This window comes from Scyliorhinus canicula, chromosome 1 (assembly GCF_902713615.1).
Source record: "Scyliorhinus canicula chromosome 1, sScyCan1.1, whole genome shotgun sequence".
NCBI lineage: Eukaryota > Metazoa > Chordata > Chondrichthyes > Carcharhiniformes > Scyliorhinidae > Scyliorhinus > Scyliorhinus canicula.
The window spans coordinates 35,587,989-35,607,688 of NC_052146.1; the positions used below are offsets into that span (position 1 = coordinate 35,587,989).

At 47.1% G+C, this 19,700-nt stretch overlaps 1 protein-coding gene across 1 annotated transcript in view; it reads left to right on the forward strand.

Annotated features, from left to right (window-relative positions):
• The window catches only part of LOC119956294 (rhomboid domain-containing protein 3-like), a 53,551-nt gene that overhangs the window by 30,219 nt on the left and 3,632 nt on the right, over positions 1-19,700 (forward strand). Inside the window, 3 exon segments of the mRNA XM_038783419.1 lie at positions 3,649-4,029; positions 7,146-7,163; positions 7,166-7,298. Of these exon segments, the coding sequence (XP_038639347.1) occupies positions 3,649-4,029; positions 7,146-7,163; positions 7,166-7,298 (532 nt within the window).

Here is a 19,700-nt window from a genome sequence, read left to right on the forward strand (position 1 = left end):
TCTTTCTGCATTGGTGCTAGACCACAGAGTGTGCAATTTACCCACTGAGATATCAAGAAACTTTCGTAAAAGTTTAACTTCTGTTGAAATTGCAGAGGTACGATTGAAACAAACTTCAGAGTCAGTGTGCACCAACCCAAGAGGTACTCTGTATGGAATAACCAGCTATCTGTGTGGAGTAAACCAGCTGAATGTGTGAACTGCAAGTGTCAGTAGTTGAAAGTAAGCTATTTGAAATGGGGACTGAAAACCCAGCACTGTTCTCTTGCTTTTGTGAGCCGTGAATGCCTGTTGTTGAAAGTAAGCCCCTCGAGCACATTACCTTTATAAAAGTCGACCCCTTAACGTTTTACCTTTAAGAAAGAGTCTCAAAAATTCGACTTTTACGTTGATATATACAGTCTTTATTTTTGAGCCCTTGTTACTCATTTTTCTTTTAAGGCCCTCTTTCTCACTTTCTGAACTTTCTGCATGGAATTCCTTTATCCAAGAGGTGCGGTGAGCTTCATATTCTCATCCACTTGCAATGTGGTTCATGACAGGAATTAGATGAGGGTGATCCTGTCAAACATCCCCACCAGATTTCTATTCCCCTCTTGTGTGGAGATGGTTGACTAGTACCATTCAACTCCCAATGGTAGTGCTGTTGATTATAAAATGAAACCAGAACTGTATTGGTGACATCAGTTATAGCACCGTTCATAAAAACGTTGATAAGTTCACTAACAGTACAATGAAGAAAATTAATCAGTTGAGTTAATGATTATTTACATCAAATATAACTTTCTGAACCAAATTCCATTGCAAGATGCACTATGTAAACAGAGGGAACGTGCTTCGGGGTGTTCGTAAGCAAATATTTTAAAGTAAATTAATGTGATGCAGTGTTTGACAATACAGAAATAAGAAGCTTGATGGTTCTAATTGCCTTTAATGGCCTCACAGATTCTATCTTTTTATAATGAATTACAATCATGTGGCTTGAGAGTTAGGATGTTGACACCTCATTACATTGTAAAACTAAAGTAAAAGGCTCTTAGTGCTGGAAATATGAACTAAAAACAGAATATGTTGGCGAACACTGAGGAGACCAAGCAACATCTGTGGCGAGAGGAACCAAGATGATCTGTCACCAGAATGAGAAGTTGTTAAAAGTACACAACTTTTAAGCAAGGAAAGGGCGAGGGGAAGGAAAGCACTGTGGGGAAAGTCTTTCAGAACGTGAAGAGCAGCAGTAGTTAAATGGCAGAAGGGAAAATGATCAGAGGCTCAAGATCATGCTTGTGTGGACCGACTGGAAGTGCCCAGCAAAACAATCACCTTGTCTGCATTTCTGAATATCGCTGAAAAAAAGAGACCTGCGGCTGAAGCTTTTCATCTTACACTCATCAGGACAAACCAAGAATGCCAAGTTTCAAACAACAATTTACACTACAGGAGAAAAGGGTGCTGATTGTTTGGCAAGTCGACTGGCCACGCTGTTGCCATGGAAAAAGCAACAGGGCACTATAGGCTCCCCAAGCTCTCCGATAAATCAAAAAAAATGCAGGGCTTGAACAGGTTCCTATTGTTTGCAGAGAAGCAATGTACATTCATATGCAGGGGCCCATCTAGTGTTAATAAGATGCATATAGGAATAAGGTTGCCAACCCTCCAGAGAACCAGGTATTTGAAGCAGGACTTTTCTGATTTTTCTGCATCGGTGCTAAATCACCTGATGGTGAATCTGCAGATGACATGAGGAAAAGCCTATTTTTACAAAGCAATTGGTTAGAATTTGGAATGCACTGCCTGAGAGTGCAATGGAAATCATGGCTTTGAAATGAGAAATGGATAATTATCTGAAGAGAAGGAAATTGCCGGGCTACAGGAAGAGGATGGAGAGTAGGACTAGTTGAGTTGCTCTTGCAAAAAGCCGGCACAGGCACATTGGTGTGAATGGGCATCTATTGTACTGTAACCATACCATGATTCTGTAGATCTGCCCTCAGTCACTTTGAATTGAAGATTAATTTCCTGCGGATTGCTGCAAGCAGCCTGGGAGGAAAGCCCTGGGGCATTTTAATTTCGTTATAAGCATATTGGATATGGGAAGAAAGGCTGTTTAACTGGATAGAGCATTTGGAGATTCCAGGTCATGTGATGAAACTTCCAGGAATACATCCAACAAAAGTTTACTACCCTGTACAGTAGCAGATGGAGAAAAGGCTTTGACAAAATGCACCTGGGCTATTTTTAATCTGCAGGCAGTTGTTTAACAAACAGTGCTTCAAAGCCAAATCAATTCTCTGTCCAACTCCCACTGACCTCCCTGTTCTTGACCTTCTAAAATGTTCCACTGCAGCTCACAGCAAGCTTAACGATCAGCATATTTTTTTTCTATAATACTTTGCAGCCCTCTGCTTTCAATTTTGACTTTTAGCAACAGTGGTCATGAACTTTCATCTCTTGTAAGGAATTCTGACAACGTGGGGAAGGAGTGGGCTTGGTGCACGAAGCAGATTATTATTGTTGGCCAAGGATGTGGATCATTGACAGGTGAAATGAGTTGAGTTGCACGTCCTCCAGGTTCTAAGTGGTGAAGCAGGATCGAGGGGCTGAATGTTCCAAACATTTAACGAGTTGGCCACACACATTTGAATAAATAACACCAAAGAAACCTCCTTGTTTTTCATAGAATTTACAGTGCAGAAGGAGGTCATTTAGTCCATCGAGTCTGCACCAGCTCTTACAAAGAGCATCCGACTCGAGCCCACGTCTCTACCCTATCCCCCTCTTAACCTTTTTTTTGGACACTAAGGGCAATTTAGCATGGCCAATCCATCTAACCTGCACATGTTTGGACTGTGGGAGGAAACCGGAGCACCCGGAGGAAACCCACGCACACACGGGCAGAACGTGCAGACTCCGCACAGACAGTGATCCAAGCCGGGAATTGAACCTGGGACCCTGGAGCTGTGAAATAATTGTGCTAACCACTATGCTACCGTGCTGTCCCCCTTGTGGCCCGCTGCTTTCTGTTTTTCTTACTGAGCTGCCTGCCCGAATCCAGCCCTCACCATTGCAGCCACCTGCCTTTGCAGCAGGCAGGTAGCTTCCACCTCCTGGGGGTGCTTGGGGCCCCTCATCTGGCCAACTAGACCAGATATTTAAAAGTAGTGCTCTGAGAGCGATGCAGCTGAGGCATGGGATCTGGAATCATTCTAGTGCCAGGGTCCCCCACCCTTGGTCTTAACATTTCTAGGTCAGTAAGATGAAAATTAACCAGGTTTCCCAGTCCTGTTGACTATCCAACCGTACTTTCTGGGAATGTGGATCTTATATGGGGGAGCGTTGGGCAACGCTGCCTGACCCATTGGAGGAGCTGAAATTAAAACAAGCAACATTATTGATATCAGTTTTCCTCCGGAAGCAATTGCTGGAGTATGTGGGTAGCAGCAATAAACTATATCTAATAGTGCCTGGCCAATGTCATACAGTTTTGTTCACAATTTTCTGTACTCTTGTGCAGATAAGTTGTAAGGTGAGCTCTCCTGCAATTATTACTGAAACATATACCTTGGAACAATGATCTATGATCTATGAACAATGCTGGAATGTTAGTAGCTGGCATCAGCAAATTAACTCTCTTCTGTTTTATTCCAACAGTGTACCGTTTACTGACCTACTGTTTTTCCCATGGCAATATCTTTGCTTTGCTCGTCAACATTGCATTGTTAATTGTCTTCAGTAGCCGTCTGGAGCAACAGCTGGGCACCATTCGATACTTCTACCTCTCTGCCCTTTTTGCTGTTTTTTCTGCACTTCTCTATCTTCTTTTGGGCAAACTACTAAGTCTTGATGAAACGCCAGTGTGTGGTTTTACAACCGTTCAATTTGCTATGGTGACACTAAACTGCTGTAGTTCAGAAATGAGAAGGACCGTCGCCGTAGCAGCTGTACCTTGGATACTTCTCCCTGTTGCCTACCTTGTTATCCCGGGTTCATCCGTCCTTCTCCACATCTGTGGCGTTATGGTTGGACTGACCTGTATCCTTTCTGATAATTGCACTAGAATAGGCTAAAACGCTGGTTAACTCCTCAATGGTTCAGTCAGATGTATGCCCAACACTCTGCAAGTTAGATTCACAATCAGCATTTTACAAATTCTATGCAGCCGTTGTGCTAATTAATTTCAATGTAAGAGTAATTTTAATGGTGATTGTTAAACAGCACTGACAGTGTAATAAAATATCCTATGAAACTATGATCTTGGGAATAGGCAGAAAATCAAAATTGTATAGACCTTTTTTCCAAATGTTTCTCCTACACTTTCTGAACCTATTGGTATGAACCTTTGGGACATGGTGTCTGGAATATTTAGACGGTCACAATAAAGGTGCTATGTTCCGGTTAGTTTCAAAATTGATAGATTTTTAATCTAAAAGTTAAGCAACATCAATGACATGTTTTTTAAGAAACAAGTAAATAATCACTTTCCAAAGCTGAATGAGCAACCACTTTGCCTGAATATAGAGATGCACTTTCTTCCTCTCTTTGATACACTTATTCCAATTCCTCTTTAATGTTGTTGCTTTGCTCCAAGAGTGGGAGCATGTGTCCCTCAATGGGGCAGGAATTCCCAGTCCGACAAAATCTATCAAGAGATTACAAGCTAATGCTGGATAAAGTAGCCTTCAGCCCATTGTAAGTCATCTATTCAGAGGCATCTTGAGAATCTATTGCCCAATTGTTTCTGAACTGGTTCCCGCATTTTTTGCCTCTACTATTCTATCTGGAAGTTTATTCCACTTGTTTATCAGTCTCGACCATAAAATTCTTTAATTGATTCAATAATTCTAGTCTGTTGTCATCCAAGACCAAATCAGTAGCATTGGTAACACATCGGAGAAGCTGGGGTTGTTCTTAGAGGTGTTCAAATCTTGAGCGATCTCTGCAGAGCAGATAATGAGAAACTGTTGCCATTGGTGGAAGGGTCAAGAACCATAAGACACCGACATAAGGTGACTGACAAAAAGAACAAATGGTGAGATGAGGAACAACTATTTGACGCAGCGAGTAGTTAGCATCTTGAATGTTGCCGCCGAAGCGTGGTGGAAGCAAATTCAATCAGGGTTTGAAAAAGGGAATTGGATAAGCACCTGACACAAAACCATTTGCAGGCCTTTGGGGCAGGAATAGTGGAGTGGGACTTAGCTGTGCTGCTCTTGAAGCAGGGAACTAACATGGATACGATGAGCCAAATGGCTTCCTCCTGTGTTGTAACCATTCTCTGATTCTATGATAACAGAGGAAATGAGAACTTCGAATGAGAAAGGTGGTAGCCAAAGGGACAACTGTGATCCCTGACCCTTGAGATTGGAAATCCGCTGTTGCGTTTTTGTTTGCCTCAAGAACCGACCAGCTGTAGTACACCTGTCTACTCTGATGGTTATATAGAACATAGAACATAGAACAGTACAGCACAGAACAGGCCCTTCGGCCCTCGATGTTGTGCCGAACAATGATCACCCTACTCAAACCCACGGAACCCGTATACCCATAACCCAACAATCCCCCCATTAACCTTACACTACGGGCAATTTAGCATGGCCAATCCACCTAACCCGCACATCTTTGGACTGTGGGAGGAAACCGGAGCACCCGGAGGAAACCCACGCACACACGGGGAGGACGTGCAGACTCCACACAGACAGTGACCCAGCCGGGAATCGAACCTGGGACCCTGGAGCTGTGAAGCATTGATGCTAACCACCATGCTACCGTGAGGCCCCAATATCTTGAGAGTTTCCCCGTCTCTTCATTACTGGCTGTGCTCTTTATATTCCCCTCATCATGGTCGAATTATTAAGCCTTTTTCTCTGTTAGTTATTGCTGCTATACTTTTGTAAGTTAGACTATGATTTGATATATTAGTTATTTGTTTTTATAACTAATCTATCATTCTACATTTTTATAAAATAAAGGGGGGGCAAAGATCTTTCGGCCAATACAAAAGTGCTAATATATTACATGGGCTTATTAGTGTAATATTAAAAATGTAAATGTCGCCACAGTCCCATAGGCTGCATTCCCTTTGAGAGTTGACTGATGGTGATTTAACCCAAGGGTCACCGAACCTCAGGCGAGAGGCAAAGTAGAGAAGGCAGGGTCTTCATAAATAACTTCAGCTAGTACAGGAATTGAAGCCACACAGTTTGCATCACCCCACATCATGAACTAGCTGTCGAGCTGACTGAGCTAACCAGTCCACTTCTGTAATGTTACCAATTTGGAGAGTGCTTGTAATTTCAAAGTACTGTGCCATGTGTGAATTTTCCGGCAAGATACAGAGGAAATGGAGCCTGGACAGAGTAGATAGGGATACACTGTTCGTACGGGTGGGAAGGATGGAAAATGAAAGGGCGCAGATAGCTAAAGAAGCACCGGAGATATGTGGAGAAACTTTTTCATGCAGCAAATGGTTAAGATCTGGAATGCGTTGCCCGAGAATGGTGGGGACAGGTTCAAGAGGGAATTGGCTTATGACTGAAAAGGAGGAGTGTGTAGGGTTACAGGGAGAAGGCTGGGGTAATGGCATTAATTAATTGCATTGCTCATTCAGAGAGCCAGTGCAGACATGACAGGATGAATCATCTCCTTCTGTTGCTGTAACAATTGTCTGATTAACCCTATGGGATAAAACATGTTATCAAATTACTCGTCTGTGTAGGTTTCCTCCGGGTGCTCCGTTTCCTCCCACGGTCCAAAGATGTGCAGGTTAAGTGGATTGGCCCCTTAGTGTCCAAAAGGTTAGGTGGGGTTACTGGATTATGGAGATAATCTGGAGGCGTGGGCTTGGGTAGGGTGCTCTTTCCAAGGGCCAGTGCAGACTCAATGGGCCAAAGGCCTCCTTCTGCACTGTAAATTCTATGATTCTATATGAATGCTTACTCCTCTAAAATATTTTTTTTTAAAATTTTGTGCATAGGTAAAGAAAATGTTCTGGCTATTGCACTTGTTGGAAATGTTTAAATCCATGCAGTGCAGCTATTCTCATAACTCATTCATGCAAATAAGAGTTATGAATTTGAATGGTTGGAATCTGACACACCTACACATTTTCCTGCTGCTTTCGATATATCCTTGACACTATTTTTATTCAGATAGCTGTAGATTTTTATTTGCCTGGAGTTGTCAAACTCCATGATAGAATCTATTGAGAGGCTGGCTATCTGTAGATTCCTGCAACTTCACTCCTGGATTCCATTTATCTTCTCTTCAGCAAAATACAATCTTCCTGTTAGTAACGTTGAGAGGTGAGCTGAAATTTTTAATTTAGTTATCAGGGCTTTGTGTCAATATATAAGATACAGTTTAAGTTTCTCTGTTCCCTGCTTCATGGTTATCTTTTGTATTAGAATTACCATATGTTAATAATTTGTTTTGACTAGTACTTTGTAACACCTTTTGTAATTTTTTATAGAGGAAATTCACTTGTATTTGAGCTATATTATCCCTGTATTATTGTTGACTGAGAAGGCAGATGGGTAATGTGATCCTAGACCCATGCAAATGTTTTTCAACAGGCTGCAGGCAGGTCTACAAGAGTGACTATAGCTCAGATTGCTCCCAAGGAAGACATGTCTGATGACTCTTTAGAGTAACACGCCTTGAGTTTGGGAGCCTTTTGGCAGTTTTATCTCCACATTACTTTTCCCTGCAACGCTCCTGTCGGTATTGATTGCTAGCCACAGTGTAGTTCTGCGGGTGCTTCATGCACTCTGATAGCTTGCTTAAGTGTGGCTTGACTATGAATATAAGATGATACAATCCCAATCTCATCCTGCCCTTGCTCTCGCACACACTGACTTCCAGCTGAAATCATCTTCCTCAGTAAAGACAGCGCACCAGTCTGAGGATGGACATATTCCGAGGGCCATTAATAGAAACTGCATAGAACATCTTGTGTTTGGAAGAGAAATGCATGAATAGACTGCTTGTACAGTACCGTCTTGTGATGGGTTTGCCTCCCTGGCATTGTAACTCGTACAGTGTTACTTGATTTGGAACTATTAGTATGTTATTTTACTGTTACTGTAGTTTTCAATTATTTCACATTGTATATTTTGTTTGTCTTATGGCACAGTGGTGGCATCCCTACCTCTGGGCCAGAAGCTCCTGGTTCGAGTCCCACTTCAGGACTTGATGGTCATGGAAGGTGTATTTTTAAAAATTAATTTATGGGATGTGGGCATCGCTGGTTAGGCCAGCATTTATTGCCCTTCCCTAGTTGCCCTTCATAATGTGGCCAAACAGGTTGATTGCCAAACTGTAAATCCTTCCAGTACGCCGGATGGCGAACAGTGAGAGTGGGCAATCGGTAAGAGTGGGAGAGTTTCCTGGTCAGCTGCACTGCAGAAGGCAACGGCAAACCACTGCAGTACTTTGACAAACATAACAGTGGACCAATCCAATGGAGGTCAATGGTTGCCAACACCCCCTTAGGGCCTGGTACCTGAAGGTGGAGGAAGTCTTGTTTAAGCTACTATTGTTTATTCTTCACAATGAAACACTACCGATCTCAAAGCTGCACTCATTGCAAAACACAAAAGCATATGACAAATTTGCTACCCAAATATTCTACTTACAAAATGAAACTCAGTTAATGTAAATAACTGTGTGCAAGTTGCTGTCCCATAAATAACTGGCGAACGTAAATGTTTCACCGTCTAAAATTTTTCAACACACTAAAATCTATCTTGTGCCTATTCATGGCTTCTGTCCTGTGAAATGGCTGCTGTGTTTACTCGCATAACTCAAACCACTCTAGGGACTGTAATTCATTGCGGAACACCGCAAACCTGATGGATGGAAATTGGACTATATATGCAATTTAAAAAAAAAAAATTTTTTTTTATCAAAATATATAACAACAAACAGTAAAAGACAACAATAAAATAACATAATAAGCATAACACCCCCAAGACCGTAACAATGCATATATCGAGCCCCCCCCACCCCGCCAAACCCGGTAAACAACAAGAGAACTTGAAAATAAATTAAATGAAATAAACATAGTCAACCCCCCCCCCCCCCCCGGGGTTGCTGCTGCTGCTGACCTAGTTCCCTATCGTTGAGCCAGAAAGTCGAGGAAAGGCTGCCACCGCCTAAAGAACCCTTGTACCGATCCCCTCAGGGCGAATTTGACCTTCTCCAGCTTAATAAAACCCGCCATGTCATTGATCCAGGTCTCCACGCTTGGGGGTCTCGCATCCTTCCACTGCAGCAAGATCCTTCGCCGGGCTACTGGGGACACAAAGGCCAAAACACCGGCCTCTCTTGCCTCCTGCTCTCCCGTCTCCACCGCAACCCCAAAAATTGCGAGTCCCCAGCTTGGCTTGACCCTGGATCCTACCATCCTCGCCACCCCCTTCCAGAATTCCTCCAGTGCCGGGCATGCCCAGAACATATGGGCATGGTTCGCTGGACTCCCCGAACACCTGACACACCTGTTTTCACCCCCAAAGAACTTACTCATCCTAGTCCCGGACATATGGGCCCGGTGCAGCACATTGAATTGGATGAGGCTAAGCCGCACACATGAGGAGGAAGAGTTAACCCTCTCCAGGGCATCCGCCCATGTCCCATCCTCGATCTGCTCCCACAGCTCCCCCTCCCACTTAGCCTTTAGCTCCTCTACTGACTCCTCCTCCACGTCCAGCATTACCTTGTAGATATCAGATACCTTCCCCTCCCCGACCCAGACCCCCGAAAGCACCCTGTCCCTCACCCCCCTCGCGGGCAGCAAAGGGAATCCCTCCACCTCCCGCCTAGCAAACGCCTTTACCTGCAGGTACCTGAACATGTTCCCCGAGGGGAGCTCAAATTTCTCCTCCAACTCTCCCAGGCTCGCAAACCTCCCGTCAATGAACAGGTCCCTCAACTTTCTGATGCCCGCCCTGTGCCACCCCAGGAACCCCCCATCAATGTTCCCCGGGACGAACCGATGGTTCCCCCTTAGTGGAGCCTCCATCGAGCCCCCCATGTCGCCTCCACTGCCCCCAAATCTTGAGGGCAGCCGCCACCACCAGGCTCATGGTATACCTCGTAGGAGGGAGCGGCAATGGCGCCGTTACCAGGGCCCCCAGGCTTGTGCCTCCACAGGACGCCATCTCCAACCTTTTCCATGCTGCCCCCGCCACCTCCATCATCCACTTGCGCACCATCGACACATTGGCCGCCCAATAATACCCCGAGAGGTTGGGTAACGCCAGCCCCCCACCATCTCTGCCCCGCTCCAAGAAGACCCTCTTCACCCTCGGGATCCCATGCGCCCAACCAAAGCTCACGATGCTGCTAGTTACCCTCCTAAAAAAGGCCCTAGGGATAAGGATAGGCAGACACTGAAACAGGAACAAGAACCTCGGGAGCACCGTCATTTTGATGGACTGCACTCTACCCGCCAGCGACAGCGGCACCATGTCCCACTTTTAAATTCCTCCTCCATCTGCTCCACAAGCCTGGTAAAATTAAGCTTATGAAGAGTCCCCCAACTCCTGGCCACCTGCACCCCCAGGTACCTAAAACTCTTCACTGCCCTCTTAAACAGGAGCCTACCAATTCCCTCCTCCTGATCACCCGGGTGCACTACAAACACCTCGCTCTTACCCAGATTCAGCTTATAGCCCGAGAAGCCCCCAAACTCAGCCAACATCTCCATCACCCCCGGCATTCCCCCCACTGGGTCCGCCACATACAGCAGCAGATCGTCCGCATACAGCGATACCCGATGTTCCTCCCCACCCCGCACCAGACCCCTCCACCTCCCCAACTCCCTCAACGCCATAGCCAGAGGTTCAATTGCCAGTGCAAAAAGCAAGGGGGACAGGGGGCACCCCTGCCTGGTCCCACGGTAGAGCCTGAAGTACTCTCACCTCCTTCCATTAGTAGCTACACTCGCCATCGGGGCCTCATAAAGCAACCTCACCCATTTGATGAACCCCTCCCCAAATCCAAACCTCTCCAGCACCTCCCACAGGTACCCCCACTCAACTCTATCAAAGGCCTTCTCTGCATCTAGCGCCACCACTATCTCCGCCTCCCCTTCAACCGCCGGCATCATAATAACATTTAACAACCTCTGCACATTCATGTTAAGCTGCCTTCCCTTGACAAATCCTGTCTGATCCTCATGTATCACCCGTGTCATACAGTCCTCTATCCTGGTGGCCAGGAACTTCGCCAGCAACTTAGCGTCCACATTGAGGAGCGAGATTGGCCTGTATGATCCACACTGCAGGGGGTCCTTATCCCACTTCAGGATCAAAGAAATCAGCGCCCGTGACATCGTCGGGGGCAAAGCACCCCCCCCCCCCCCCCCCCCCCCCCATGCCTCATTGAAGGCTCGCACCAACAGGGGGCCCACCAGGTCCGCATACCTTTTATAAAATTCCACCGGGAACCCATCCGGCCCCGGCGCCTTCCCTGACTGCATTTGGCCAATCCCCCTGACTAGCTCCTCGAACTCAATCGGCGCCCCCAGCCCCTCCACCAGCTCCTCCTGCACCTTTGGGAAACGTAGCCTGTTCAGAAAGCTCTCCATCCCCCCCCCCCCCCCCCCCCCCCCCCCAACAGTGGCTCCGACCGGTACAGTTCCTCGTAAAAGTCCCTAAAGACCCCGTTCACCTCTGCCCCCTTCCGCACCACATTCCCACCCTTATCCATCACTCCACCAATTTCCCTAGCCACATCCCGCCTGTGGAGCTGATGCGCCAGCATCCTGCTCGCCTTCTCCCCATACTCATAAACCGCGCCTTGCGCCTTCCTCCACTGTGTCTCCACCTTTCTGGTGGTCAGCAAGTCGAACTTGGCCTGCAAACTACGCCGTTCCCCCAACAATCCCTCCTCCGGGCCCTCGCGTACCTCCTATCCACATCTAGGAGCTGCCCCACCAGTCTCTCCCTCTCCCTCACTCCCTCCTTTCCCTATGGGCCCGGATGGAAATCAGCTCCCCCCGGATCACTGCCTTCAGAGCCTCCCAAACCACCCCCACCCGGACCTCCCCTGTATCGTTGGCCTCAAGGTACCCCTCAATACTTCCCCGGACCCTCCTACACACCTCCTCATCAGCCAGCAACCCCACGTCCAGACGCCACAGCGGGCGCTGGTCCCGCACCTCCCCTATCTCCAGATCGACCCAGTGCGGAGCATGGTCTTAAATTGCTATGGCCGAATACTCGGCATCCTCCACCCTTGGGATCAATCCCCTGCTGAGAACGAAAAAATCTATTCGGGAGTAAACCCTTTGCACATGGGAGAAAAAGGAATACTCCCACGTCCTCCCAAACCTCCAGGGATCCACCCCTCCCATCTGGTCCATAAACCCCCTCAGCACCTTGGCCGCCGCCGGCCTCCTACCCGTCCTTGAACTGGACCGGTCTAGTGGGGGATCCAGCACCGTGTTAAAGTCTCCCCCCATGATCAGGCCCCCCGTCTCCAGGTCCAGAATGCGGCCCAACATACGCCTCATAAAGCCAGCGTCATCCCAATTCGGGGCATACACGTTTACCAGCACCACCTTCTCTCCCTGCAGCCTACCCTTCACCATAACAAACCTGCCCTCCTTGTCCGCCACCACCTCAGACGCCTCGAACGCCACCCTCTTCCCCACCAGAATCGCCACCCCCCAGTTCTTCGCATATAACCCTGAATGGAAAACGTGCCCCACCCACCCCTTCCTCAGACCAACCTGGTCCGCCACCTTCAGGTGGGTCTCCTGGAGCATAGCCACGTCTGCCTTCAACCCATTCAAATGAGAAAATACCCTAGCCCGCTTAACCGGCCCATTCAGCCCCCTCACGTTCCAGGTGGTCAGCCGGATCAGAGGACACCCCGCCCCCCTCCCCCGCCGACTAGCCATAGCCCATCGACTGCTTGCCCCAGGCCAGCAAACCCCGCCCGACCCGTTCCCCATGACGATAGTGCTTCCCCTCCACCCCCCCCCGGCCCACACCAGCTCCTGCCTGGCCATTCCAGCAGCAACCCGGTATCTCTTTCCCCCCCCCCCCCCCCCCCAAGGCTAGGACCCCTCCTAGCCGCGACGCACCCTCCATGGTACTTCCGTGAGCCAGCTGACTTCTGCTGACACCGGCAACTCCCGCCGAAACCCGACCCCTCCCGACATGGGGTCATCCCCCCTCCTGCCACTCTTCCTTGGCACCGCTCCAGCGCGGGGAAAAAACCAGTAGAGACCACGCCCCCACCGCCAGCTCCACCCCTCCTGCCCCGCAGCGTGGGAAACCAGAGGAATGCCCGCGCCTTCACACTGCCCCACCCCACCCTTCTGACGCAGCTCCTAAATACCAGCTCCACCCCATCCCCCAGCCCCGTACAGAAAAAAAACAAACCCCCAACATCCCCTGCATAACACAAAGCCATACCCAACAGAACCACCCGGAAAGAGAGCAAGAACCAGCATAGAAAAAAGTATCAAAATTACAACAATAGTAACAGCAAAAACAGCAACAACAGTAGTACACAAGACCCCGCAGCCCCCAAACCCTAGTTTAGGTCCAGCTTCTCTGCCTGCACAAAGGCCCACGCCTCCTCCGGGGACTCGGAAGTAGTAATGCCAGCCCTTATATGTTACCCACAGACGTGCAGGCTGCAGCATTCCAAATTTAACCTGCTTGTTATGAAGCACCGCCTTCGTCCGGTTAAACCCGGTTCGCCGCTTAGCCACCTCCGCACTCCAGTCCTGGTAGATTCGCACTACCGAGTTCTCCCACTTGCTGCTCTTCTCCTTCTTGGCCCAGCGCAGCACACACTCCCGGTCACTGAATCGATGGAATTCAATTCGATGGGGCGATGAACCAGCACCGCCCGCGGGGGTTCATTCGCCTTGGGCCTCCTGGCCAGCACTCTGTGGGCTCCCTTCAGCACCAGGGGCAGATGGAAAGACCCCACCCCCACCAACGAATTCAGCATCGTGGCCACATAGGACGGCAGATCCGACCCCTCCAGCCCCTCCGCAAGCCCCAGGAACCTCAAATTCTTCCGCCTCGTGCGTAAGTCCAGCTCCTCCAAGCAGTCTTGCCACTTTTTGTGAAGTGCCTCGTGCATCTCCACCTTTCCCACGAGGACCACGGCCTCCTCCTCCCGATCAGCGGCCGGCTGCTGCAACTCCTGAATGGCTACTCCCTGGGTTGTCTGGGTCTCAAGCAGCTTGCTGGTAGTCGCCTTCAGGGAGTCCAGCAACACACTTCAGCTCCGCAAAACAGTGCAGGAGAGCAGCTTGCTGCTCCTGCGCCCACTGCCTCCAATCCTCGGGTGCTCCGCCGGCCGCCATTTTGTCCTTCTTCCCCCGCTTTTTCTGGGGAGCTGCTGCCGCCTTTTTCTTTGCCCTACTCCGGGTGAGCACCATAAATCCCGGGGAATATTCCTCCAAGCACCTTCCCCCACCGGGAATCGTCAAAACAGCGCCGTTTGGGGCCCTAAAAGGGGCCCGAAAGTCCTTTGATAGCGGGAGCTGCCGAACGTGCGGCTTAGCTCCGCATCACCGCAACCGGAAGTCCATCACCGCAACCGGAAGTCATATATGCAACTCTGAGTTCTAATTTTGTATTATTTTTTATGTGTAGTTTGCGTTTATTTTTCTTTGAAAAAATTGGGAACTTGATCAACACCTTCTTAAAAACGCGACAATTTATTAAATTTGTAAAATTGGACATTTTGGCAAAAAAGTTAAGCTGAAGACAACAGCCATTTGGCAGCATCATGTGGAGGTAATTAGATCCACAAATCTTACACCGAATTTGCAAATCAGATTAAGAGAACAAATTGCAAGCAATGACATGCCGATGTAGCATGGTCACAATACAGAAAGGTTATTTGAAGGTTCAGCTACATTATCAGATAGGGTATCCCGCCATGGTTAAAAGCTGCTGATTGTGCTCAGCCTGGTTTGTGACACGGTGCATGCTCCACCAAGCAGCGAAGCACTGTTTGTTTATCTGCTCTTCTTAAAAAGACTTATCCCCAAATAGAACAAGAGATTAAAAATAGCTTATACTTTAGAGAAGTAATCATAACGGACACCACAGTAGTTCAACACATTACTGTGTACTTTGGCCAGTTCTCATTGCCTTGAGGACATATTAGGCAATGGGACAAAGAGCTGACGTGTGTCTCCAAATTCCTTGAACCAAAGTCAGGAGCAGCAACTCTAGAATTTTACGCGCTTTATACAAACATTTCCCCCATCCCTTTGATGCTGACTGGCTCTGTCTCTTGATGAAGGCATTTTGAATTCCTGCATTAAAAAGGGAACATAATAGATAATGTTAAAAACTTTGGCGTCACTATGGAGAGATTTATGATATCGAAAATAACAAAGATTTGAGTTTATCTGCAGTCAAAAATACCTGAAGAATTATTCTTTTCACTTTGTAGTGCCACTTCAATGACATGTTGCAGGGGATTGTCAGCAAGGGGTGCGCAACCATGGAACACTTCCTACTTCATAGAACCATAGAATCCCTATAATGCAGAAGGCCATTCGACCCATCGAGTCTGTACCATCCCTCCGAACGAGCACCTGAACCTAGTTTCTCCCCCTCTATTCCCATAACCCCACCTAACCATTGAAAATCAATTATTGTCACACGTAGGCTTCAAATGGAGTTACTGTGAAAAGCCCCTGGTTGCCACATTCCGGCACCTGTTCGGGGAGGCTGGTACGGGACGGTAAGGGGCAATTCAGCATGGCTAATCCACCTAGCCACATCTTTGGCCTGTGGAGGTAAACCGGAGTACCCGGAATAAACCCACACAGACACGGGGAGAAAGTGCAAGCTCCACTCAGTAACCCAAGGTCGAAATCAAACCCGGGTCCCTGGTTCTTCTGTAATTTGCGGGTTGCCCCAGGGTCTTCAACCCAAATAATAATCTAAATAAAGCGCTTTAAACGGAGAGAAAAAATCACTCCCAATTAATAAATAAACCATATTAAATGCAAATATTTTTGTGCAGAATGTCCCCTCTGGTGTCCACCTGTTGCGGAAGGCCTGGAGCACACTGGTGGACACCATGTGCTCTTTTTCCTGGGTCACCGGTGCCCGGTTATACCTGTGGAAGAAAGGTAGGCTGTCGGAGCTATAACTCCATTAGCTGTCTCAAATTTGGACCTGGGAAGGCCATTTTTAAATTTTGTTTAGTTTTTATAAATTTAGAGTACCCAATTATTATTTTTTTCCAATTAGGGAGCAATTTAACGTGGCCAATCCACCTAACTTGCACATCTTTGTGTTGTGGGGGTGAAACCCACGGAGACATGGGGAGAATGTGCAAACTTCACACGGACAGTGACCCAGGGCCGGGATTCGAACCCAGGTCCTCAGCGCCACAGTCCCAGTGCTATCCTCTGCGCCACATGCTGCCCTGGGGGAAGGTCATCTTGACCATGCCCAGGAGAGGCCCATAAAGCGGACATCCCTCCCCTGCAGCAGGTGGCTAAAGGTCAGGAGTGCGAGCCTACCGTATGCTGCCTGGTTTGATAACCTCTCTACGGACAGTCCTGTCTATAGTTCCTACCTCATGATAATGTTTTCTCTTGGATGTGGACTGTGTGCTTCAGGCAGAAATTCCAGATTTATGGGATGAGGAATTGCCAGTCAAGAAAGCATATGGAATGCTTGCCTTCATTGGACGGGGCATCGAGTATAAAAACTGGCAAGTCGTGCTACAGTTGTATAGAACCTTGGCAAGGCCACACTTGGAATATTGCGCACAATTCTGGTTGCCACACTACCAGAAGGATGTGGAGGCTTTGGAGAGGGTGCAGAGGAGTTTTACCAGAATGTTGCCTGATCTGGAGGGCGTTACCTATGTGGAGAGGCTGAATAGTCTCTTTACTGTTTTCATACAATGTTGACAAATGTGAGGTTATCCATTTTGGTAGGAATAACATCAAAAGGGATTATAATTTTAAAATATTAAAAACGCTGCTCTGCAGAGGGACCTGGGTGTCCTCGTGCATGAGTCGCAAAAAGTTGGTTTACAGGTGATTAAGAAGGCAAATGGAGTTTTGTCCTTCATTGTTAGAGCGATGGAGTTTAAGACTAGAGAGGTTATGCTGCAACTGTATAAGGTGTTACTGAGGCCACACCTGGGGTATTGTGTTTTAGTTTTGGTCTCCTTACCTGAGAAAGGACGTACTGGCGCTGGAGGGTGTGCAGAGGGGATTCACTAGGTTAATCAGAGTTGAAGGGGTTGGAGTACGAGGAGAACATAGAACATAAGTTGAGTAGACTGGGACTCTGTTGGAATTTAGAAGGATGTGGGGGGATCTTATAGAAACATATAAAATTATGAAGGGAATAGATAGGATAGATGCGGGCAGGTTGTTTCCACGGGCGGGTGAAAGCAGAACTGGGGGGCATAGCCTCAAAATAAGGGGAAGTAGATTTAGGACTGAGATATGAGGAACTTCTTCACCTAAAGGGTTGTGAATCTATGGAATTCCCTGCCCAGTGAAGCAGTTGAGGCTCCTTCATTAAATGTTTTCAAGATAGATTTTTTGAGGAATAAAGGGTTCGGATGGGAAAGTGGAGCTGAGTCCACAAAAAGATCAGCCATGATCTCATTGAATGGTGGAGCAGGCTTGAAGGGCCAGATGGCCTACTCCTGCTCCTAGTTCTTATTAGAAAGACTGAGGTTGAGGGGTAACCTGATAGACGTCTACAAGATTATGAGTGGCCTGGAGTGCATGGGCAGGCACTCTTTCCCAGGGGGGAGGGGTCAGTCACCAGGGGGCATAGGTTTACGGTCCGTGTTGCAAAGTTTAGAGGAGATGTGCGAGGCAGGTATTTTACGCAGAGAGTGGCGAGTGCCTGGAAAGCGTTGACAAAGGAAGTTGTGGAAGCAGATCCATTAACGGCGTTCAAAAAGCATCTTGACAAACATATAGATAGGATGGGTATAGAGGGATAGGCACAAGGATGTGCTGAGGGTTTTGGCAAAGGTTGGTATCATGACCGGTCAAAGCTTTGGGGGCCGAAGGGCCTGTTCCTGTGCTGTATTGTTCTGTGCCATTTGTGGCATAGAATTTGGTCCTAGATTGGAGCAGCAGAATCAAGTATGGGTGCCACTGAGAAGAGAATCCATGAACTTCCCAGGGTATCCTTAGAGCTGCAACTCACAGTTTCACTTTAATAGCTGAGCTGATTTTCTGCTTCTAGAAAGTGAAAAGTGCCATTGGCACCATCATTTTGAGAATTATTGGAATGCATTTTGGACCTCTGATAGTGGCAAATAAACATTTTAACTCAGTAAAACAAATTCCAAGTTATTTCCTCTTGTTAGACTACTGAGCAATTGGAATAGCTAGACTGTCCAAATTTTGCAATGAACTTGGAGTTGAGAACCTGCACGTATATCAAAGTCTGTGTCGTTTCAAAAAAACAAATAGAACATAGAAAAATACAGCACAGAACAGGCCCTTCGGCCCACGATGTTGTGCCGAACCTTTGTCCTAGATTAAGAACAGTTCAGAACTGAGACTAATTCCAGCATACTTAAAATCGAACAACTCAGTAAGGAGGACATGGCCCAGGAAGGCTTTGCAATCTGCATAGGTCAGTACCATATTGGACAGTAGATCTTAGTTACATTTAGAAAGGGGTAGCACAGGAAGAGTACATTCAGCCTATAATGCTTTCCTTTTCTTTCCCTGTAAATGTTGCTGATTCATAACTAATTCCTAGTTTGAAAGTCATTAACTCTTTCCACTACCTTTCAGGCAGAGCATTCTGGATCATCACATCTCTCTGTTTCTTTTGTCAATTATCTCTAATCTGTGCCTCTGGTTACCAACTCTACTACCAGTGGAAACAGTTTCTCCTTATTTGTTCCACCAAAGCCCTTCATAATATTGAGTACCTTTTTGCAACTTTTCTTAATCTTCTTTGCTGTAATGAAAACAATGCCAGTTTCTCTAGTTTCTCCATATCATTGATGTTCCCTATCTCTAGTATTCCAGTAAATCTCCCCTGCACCTTCCCCAAGACCTTGATATCCTTCCTAAAACGTGGTGCCCAGAATTAGACCTAACCTGGGATTGAAAACATTCTTTATGTCTCGATGTATAAAGTTGAGGATCTCGTATGTTTTTAACATCTTTTCAATATGTCATGTCACCTTCAAAGATTTGCAGAGAGAACCTCCAAGTCTATCCCGCATCACCCTTAAAATCGTGCTATTTAGTTTATGTTATCTCTACTCCACCTTTGGACTAAAATTAATCACTTCACAATTCTGTGTCAAGTTTTCCGTACCATATCTGACAATTTTACCAGTCAATATTCTACTGATTGTGAACTGTAGACTATCATCCAAGGAGTGGCAATCACAGTTGGATCACCACCATGCTCCTTTTTTTTTAACCTTGCACAGGTGCCCTACATTTTTACCCCAGGACTTCTGAAATGGTATTCTTCAGAAATGTAGAGCGTACATGTTTTGGGAGTCATTCTTCATAGTACAGGATTGTCGACGGAAGCCAAACCACGCCCCCTTTTTACAGCACTAGCTGCAATATTTTGCCAAGTCTTCCTTAACAAACGTAGTGAAATGTTTTGAGATATTAACTAGCTTTCCACTGTGATAATGAATGAGAGTGAGTGAGGTAGGTAGGTGGGGTGGCAGGGTAGCTTAGTGGTTAG